Source organism: Saccopteryx leptura, chromosome 4, assembly GCF_036850995.1.
Source record: "Saccopteryx leptura isolate mSacLep1 chromosome 4, mSacLep1_pri_phased_curated, whole genome shotgun sequence".
NCBI lineage: Eukaryota > Metazoa > Chordata > Mammalia > Chiroptera > Emballonuridae > Saccopteryx > Saccopteryx leptura.
In genome coordinates this window covers 190,597,064-190,604,506 of record NC_089506.1, presented here as the reverse complement: position 1 = coordinate 190,604,506, position 7,443 = coordinate 190,597,064, and the positions used below count along the sequence as shown (strand labels likewise).

The 7,443-nt window shown below is 56.3% G+C and overlaps 1 protein-coding gene across 2 annotated transcripts in view; it reads right to left on the bottom strand.

Moving 5' to 3' along the window:
* Positions 1-2,598: 2,598 nt before the first annotated feature.
* The window catches only part of CUX1 (cut like homeobox 1), a 375,210-nt gene continuing 370,365 nt past the window's right edge, over positions 2,599-7,443 (bottom strand). For both annotated transcript variants that reach the window (XM_066382343.1, XM_066382342.1), the window contains exons 19-23: positions 6,554-6,637; positions 5,877-5,933; positions 5,363-5,443; positions 3,744-3,808; positions 2,599-3,476 (exon numbers count right to left, since the gene is read on the bottom strand). In XM_066382343.1, the coding sequence (XP_066238440.1) occupies positions 3,407-3,476; positions 3,744-3,808; positions 5,363-5,443; positions 5,877-5,933; positions 6,554-6,637 (357 nt within the window). In that variant the 3' untranslated portion in view covers positions 2,599-3,406. The remainder of the gene's footprint in view (positions 3,477-3,743; positions 3,809-5,362; positions 5,444-5,876; positions 5,934-6,553; positions 6,638-7,443) is intronic.

Here is a 7,443-nt window from a genome sequence, read left to right as displayed (position 1 = left end):
CGGTCGCTCGGCGGGGGTCGCCACTAGCCCAGACCCTCAGCCAGCGGGACAATAGGAACCTCAGAGAGGCCCAGATGTCTCAACCGGGGAAGTCCACGTCTGCTTCTCGTAAATCCCGAGGGTGAGCACCACGCCCCCTACCTCCAGCCCTCCAGGGGCCGGAAATCGCCCGAGGCTACAGGGTAGGGAAGAGCTGAATTAGGTCTCCACCTCCCCACCTTCAACAGATGGAAAGACTGAGCGGGCCCTCACCCCAACCCACACCCCGTTGTTCAGAGGTCGTACGGGGCTGATAGGGGATTACAGCCCTGGCTTTCTCATCCTTGCTCAGATTCACAGCCTCAGAACCGGGCATAGGTTAGGGTAGAGATCAAAGATTACTGCTGGTCTTTGTTGGTACTTGTGGGCTGACCCCTGGGGGCTTCCAGGAGACTTCCTAAAAGATGTGGAGGGACCCCAGCAGGCCTGGAAGGGGTCTGAGACGAGAGGGAAGGCATCAATCCGTGCAAACAGCAGTGTGCAAGTGCTACTCAGTGATTAGTGCTGCTGCTTGCTTCCAGGGAGGGGTGGGAGTATCCCAGCTCCTTCTCTCTTCCTCTCCCTCTTGCCCACAGCCCAGGCCCTCAGCTTTCACAAGCAGATAGATCAGCTTTTCCCTGCCCTCACTAAACCCTCTGCAGCCCTACCTCTGGAAGTTCTGTGGTCTGCCAGAGAGTGCCTCCATCTGTTGCTCTCCTGACCCTTAGTGACCTCTGACGCTTGTAGAGAGCCCTTAACCTTTCCCAAAGCCATTTAACATCTAATTTCCCAGGAAGCATGACAGGCAAGGAAGAGTTTTTATCTCAGTCTTGTGGATATAAGGTGTGGGTCCTAGAGAGGAACAATAGGTTGATGAAGGTGGAGACTAGACTGGAGTCTTGCCTGGACCTACTGCCCACCAGCCCTGGGCTGCCCTCCATATGGGCACTGAAGAAAGGCAGGCCTTGTCTGAGGCCCTGGAACCTAGCCCTTTCCCTTCCACCACATACCAGCTGCTCTCTCAGCAGGATATGGCCAGCAAATATTTAATGAAAGCTTAGGTATAGACAGCCATTGATTGGAGCTGCACACTGGCCTGGAGGCCTGGCTGGGAAACAGGATATGTATGAATGAGGCAGGGAGGGGTGTGGGAATGTGAGGGGTGGGAGGGTGACCACTTGCAGAGTGGCAGAGAAGAGAGGAGGCTCCATACTGGGTGATGAAGCTGTGGACCTCCCCTCCTGGGAGCTTGGGGGAACCTGGCCCCCAGAGGACTAACCTGGTTCCGAGTAGTGGGCTGAGATCCACTGATGGGCTGTCATGGGCCAGAGAAGGTCCTGGGATATGGGACCCTGAGCAGGATAATAAATCTGATACCCAGGGAGGGGAAGTGAGCAGGAAGTGAGGAGCCAGCTGTTTAGTGACTCTAACCTACAAGGAGGAACTAGTGGGAGATGTGGAAGTGGCCAGGGTATGGAGGGGGCGGGGCAGGAGGGGAGGGACTGATTGGTCAAGAGCACCTTTGTCATTAGAACAGGAACGAAGGTGGGGAGGATAGGTCTATCTGGGGCAGGAGGCTCTGGGCCCTTGGAGGAAGTTGTGATGGGGCAGATGATGAGGGGTGCCAGGGTGCCCTGGATGCACAAACTCTCAAGTGTTCAGGACTGAGACAGGAATAGCAGAGGCGACTCTAGCCTGGTGGGCTGCAGGATGGGAGCTGGGTATGGAGCCAGCATTTCAGACCACCTGGCCAATAATGGAATGCCAACCTCCAGATTAAGAGGAACTCCTCACTTCGCCTGTGGTGGCACACTGGATAGAGCAGCGGTTCTCAACCTGTGGGTCGCTACCCCGGCGGGGGTCGAATGACCAAAACACAGGGGTCGCCTAAAGCCATCGGAAATACATATTGTATTGTATAATAAATACAGTGGAATGCTGAGGTCACCAGTTTGGAACCCTTGGCTTCCCCAGTCAAGGCACATACGAGAAGCAATGAACAACGAAAATGAAGCAACTATGGGTTGATGCTCTTGCCCCCCACTTCTCTCTGTAAAATCAATAAGTAAAATTAAAAAAAAAAAAGAGGAAGCTCCTTATCTGAGTGGGTCCAGAATCTCTAGCTCAGAGGTGTCCTTCTGCAAGGCTGGCCGGCACTCAGGGGGCTTGGTGGGCATGGGCTCCACAGAGAAAGAGACATGGAGAGACATAAAGTGACATGAGAACACAGCTCCGGGGCACACAGAAGGAAGCAGGGATTCCCCAGGAGCTGATGTCACACATCTAACACATGTCATACATTCAACCACAGTCTGACAGGGTTAAAAAGAGGAAGATTCCTCTTTTTGCTTGCGTTGCTGGTCTGCTCACGAGGACTCAGACACCATGTGTTTGGGTTTCAGCAAACTCTGAACCCAATCATGGCATTCTTGAAAAAAAAAGGGGAAGAGACATATATGTGTCAGGGAGCATGCCCCACACCAGGAGGACAGCCGAAAAGTCCAGCTGCAGCTCCCAGTGTGTGGCTGCAGGCACCCACCAGCCTCCCGAACCCTCAGTCACAGGGCGCGGACACCAGTGTGGCTGAAACCATGTTTATTCAAAATGTGCAAAGCTGAACATGCAAGCGCAACTTTAACTTAAGAAGATCTGCCAGTGGCCCCAGGGTGGCCAGGCTAGGGTGTTCTGCTTGGCTGAAAAACACCCGGGCCCCTCAGACCAGTCCTTGGGTCTGAAGAGCCCATGGCATGGGGCTGCTTACTGGATACTCTTCACCTAGAAGCTAGAATGCCTTGGTAAAAGATAAAGCAAAAATCATGGTGGGTCTAAGGCAGGGAGGGGGTACAGAAACTATCATGCTCTCTGAGACTCCTTGGGGTAGTGTAGAATGACAAAGGCAGGCTGGGAGGATGGACTCAAAGACTGCTGGCCTACAAGGAAGGGTCCTCTGACTCTTGGAAGTGGTGCTGGATCCTGGGAGAGCCCTAGGCCTAGGGGATCCCAGAGCCTGGCACAGAGAGGCCTGGGGGATCCCAACCGGATTAACCATGGTCACAGACAGAGAGAACTCAGGGCCACAGCATCTCTCCACCAGAGCTAGTGGTCAGGTTGTAGGCAGGGCCCACGCTGGATCACCGGCCTGAGAAGGAGCTAAGGGATCCCTTTGGCTCAGCCTGGCTGGGCCTTGGGACTTTCTGGACCTAGGAGGCCCAGAGTGCTGACATAATTCTTTTAAGGGGGTCCACGGGGACCTTGGGCACTGTTGGACGGAGGGCAAGGGCAGTTTCCATGGGGGATTCTCTAGGGAAGCCTAATTCATTAGAAGCAGCTAAATAAGCAGGGCTGGAGAATGCAGTAATCTCTGTTGCGAGCGGGAGGTTCTGGGATATCACTGCCACAAGTCACCGGCCGCTGCCCCATTGTCATTCTCATGGAATTTGTGCAGGTGATCGGCAAACCTGTGGGACACAGAAACCTTTGCTGTGGCTGAGGGTAGAAAAGGAGAGAAGTGTGTATGTGTTTTGGGGGTGAGGTGGGAGGCATAGAGATCTCCAGGGGTCATGCACCATGTGATGTGAGGGGGGCTGAGAGTACTGGGCACAGTGGGGGGCTGGGGGTAGACCACAGTGAGGGCAGTGGTGGAGGGCAGGGGGAGATGGGGAACAGAGCTCAGTGGTGCTTCAGGGCTCAGTGTGGGGCCATGTGGGGCTCGGGGGTGTCCTCACTTCTTGGCGCAGAAGGTGGTACAGTCCCTCTCCATGCTCTCACTCCATGCCAGCTTGTAGAGAACCTGGCCAGGCAGAGACACCATGAGCTGCCTGTCCGGCCTCACCGTCACTCCCGCAGTCCATCTCTAGCCCCTGGGAAGGTTCTCATGACCCAGGCCCAGAGCAGGTGGGCCTTACAGATGCTCCTGTGCCCGCTGGTTTCAAAGATGGTTAGACTGGGCTGGGCATGGAGGTGCCATCCCTAATATTTTTGGGTGTACCATTGGCAGTGCCAGGACCTGCTGGGCCCTGGGGCCGGAATTGGAGCTTAGGCTAGGGGTCATTGTGGCCTCGCTGGGGGTGGGAGTCTCTGGGGTTGGAGCTGTCTGTAGGTACACTCTACACCAGGGGTAGTCAACCTTTTCTTACCTATTGCCCCCTTTTGTATCTCTGTTAGTAAATTTTCTAACCGCCCACCAGTTCTATAGTAATGGTGATTTATAAAGTAGGGAAGGCCCTGGCCAGTTGGCTCAGTGGTAGAGCGTCGGCCTGGCGTGCGGAAGTCCCGGGTTCGATTCCCGGCCAGGGCACACAGGAGAAGCGCCCATCTGCTTCTCCACCCCTCCCTCTCTCTTTCCTCTCTGTCTCTCTCTTCCCCTCCCGCAGCCGAGGCTCCACTGGAGCAAAGATGGCCCGGGCGCTGGGGATGGCTCCTTGGCCTCTGCCCCAGGCGCTAGAGTGGCTCTGGTCGCGACAGAGCGACGCCCCGGAGGGGCAGAGCATCGCCCCCTCGTGGGCAGAGCGTTGCCCCCTGGTGGGCGTGCCGGGTGGATCCCGGTCGGGCGCATGCGGGAGTCTGTCTGACTGTCTCTCCCCGTTTCCGGCTTCAGAAAAATACAGAAAAAAAAAAAAAAAGTAGGGAAGTAACTTTCCTTTATAAAATTTATAAAGCAGAGTTACAGTAAGTTAAAACATATAAAAATAACTTACCAAGTACTTTATGTCGGATTTTCGCTAAGTTTGGCAGAATAAATCTTTATAAAACAACTTACTATAGTTAAATCTATCTTTTTATTTATACTTTGGTTGCTCAGCTACCGCCCACCATGAAAGCTGGAACACCCACTAGTGGGCGGTAGGGACCAGGTTGACTACCCCTGCTCTCCACTCTCCTCTGACTCAACGGACGTACAGGCATCACTAGGCCTCTGTTATGTGCTGTGCCCACTAACAGGAGTGCCTTCTGCACCTGAGGAGACTCAGTTCAAGATGTCCCTTCTTTGTGTAGCCCATCTGGCTGGTCCTTTCTGGAGTTAGTCAGACCCTCTTTCCTGCCTTCCTCAGACTCCCATAGCAGCCTGTCCCTCCACCACACCCTCCAAGACGGGGCCCTGGACGGAGTCAGCCAGGCCTCTTCCATGGAAGGGCAGGCTGCTGCCCCAGCCCAAAGGCCCGATGGTTGGGCTTGTCATTCCCCAGGTGGGCTGAGGACCTTGAGGGGGAGAGAAGTGGCCAAGAGCAGACAGTGGGGCTTGGGGATGGCCTGGGTGCCAGGTCACAGTACCAGGGTCCCTTCTGCTCGTGGGGGTCACAGGAGCATGATGAATACATCTCTGACCACCCACACAGACACTCACCAGGAAGACCAAGCAATGCAGGAACAGCGTGTAGAAGAAGCCAATGGTGCGTGCCATCTTGTTGGAGAGAACCAGCCGCCCCTAAGGACCATGCGAGGTGTGAGTAGGGACAGGACAGGCCTCGCCCACTCCTGTAGGGCTGCCCCGGCTCCCGCCGAGAAGACCCCAGGGCAGCAAGGGGTGGGAAGGGCAGGCAGTCGGCTCCCATTCCACTGTACAGGCCAGGAATTTGGGCCACAGGAACTCTAAGGAACGGCACCCCCTGCAGCAGGACTCCAGAAGCTACCATGCATAGTACTATAAAGGAACTGTTCTAGAGGGGGAGGCAGCCTGCTCTGGGTCACACAGACATTCTTGGTCGGGCCTGTGAGGGGTCCGTGGGGTCCCTGGGGCCTCTCCAGGCTGGAGTAGATGGCAGGGGATGAAGTGGCCCATCAGGATTGGTGTCTGGAGGCCCAGAGCCAGAGCTCAGATGGGCACACCTCTCCCAGGTGGACACAGAGGGGGGGCTCACCATGCTGAGTGTAGCCTTGTCCCAGGGGCTTAGGCTCAGGTACTTCAGCTGCCGCTCCTGAAGTGACAGGGATGATGAGGAGAGGACCCCAAAGGACCCCACAGGCCTGGGCTCACTGTAGAAAGGGACCCTGCCCTGTTGTTCCTGCTGGGGCCTCCTTGGTGCCCAGTCCAACTCTGTGACATCCCAGGCTCTCCCCAGGGATAGTGCCCCTCCTCTCTGTGGTGGCTCATTCTGCGTGTGTGTGTGTGTGTGTGTGTGTGTGTGTGTATGGGGGGTGGTCTTTATGGGCAGGGCTTCTGTGGCCCAGGAGGTGGGGGAGGGGATCTACAAGGATGGGGTGGTTAATGCAGGTCACTTGACACTGGGAACTCTTTGCCTATCTGTCTGCCACCCAAGAGGTTACACCTGGGGTTGATCCATTCATTGTCACATACCCTCACCTAGCCATCAGGCCCCAGTACTCTGGGTCTGGGGTGGACCATGGGTCTTCATGGCACACAAATGGGCATGCAGGGACCCTGGTGGTCTGGTGTGTGCGGAGGTGCAGTGTGAGGCTGGGCCTGAGTGAACGGACCAGGGCTGGTGGAGTGGGGAGTATAGGAAGGCTGAGCCCAGGTGCGTGGTGGCTTCTCCAGACTTCCCTGCCCCTGGGCCTGGAGGCTGGGCTCACATACCCGCTTGCTGAAGGAAGAGAAGGGGTCCAGGCGCTCCTCATACTGAGACGAGTACCGCAGCTCTGTGTCATCACTGCCCCCACCCTGTGCGCGGAGAAAGGCAGAGGTACCCAGTTACGGGGACCCAACAGGAAGGCCTGGGCTGAGGGTCGGCAGGCGACAGGGTCACGAGGGAGCCTCACAGCACGAGAAGGTGCAGAAGGGGGCCCGAGTGGCGGTGTGAATGTGGCTGGTGCCACATGTCCAGGAGCACTGTCCAAGGTCAGAGGTCTCCCATGAGCTCAGGGCCACAGTGCCTCAGGCAGGGGGAGCCTCGGCCCAGACAGGCACTGGAATGTGTAAGACAGACATATAAGGCGGACAGGGCTGGGCCGCATGCAAGGAGGTGGGTTTGCAGGGGGTTTGCTGGGAACGTGTGGGGAGCAGGCGACACTTGAAAGAGAAACCCCAACCAGCCACCTGGTGTGTTACTGGTTTGCACAGAGTCTGGTCGCCCTCTGGTGGCTGGAGAACAGCTCCAATGGGTGGAATGGGAGGCTAGAGGCTGAGGGTCGTGTCTCAGAGAGGAGCTCCGCCAGCAGTGTCACCGGCTCCCTACCTGCAACCACCCATTCTGTCTCTCCAGTCACAGAAGGGTTTCCTTGCACAAGGTGGTCTGCTGTGAGGCCTATGGGCTGAGAGAAGCCGGGGCAGCCCACCTCGACACAGAACGAAGTGGGTAGGTTTCTGTTCTGTTCTCCTGATTGTTTTTTGGGGATGTTGGACCAAATTCTGCTATTGTTTTAAAACAAATGTAAGTTCGTGTCCCCTGCCTCTTGGTGTACCTCACCACCTCCTGGATGGTTCTGATGAATGAACCTCCAGGCCCCACCGGGGGGGCTCTGCCCAGT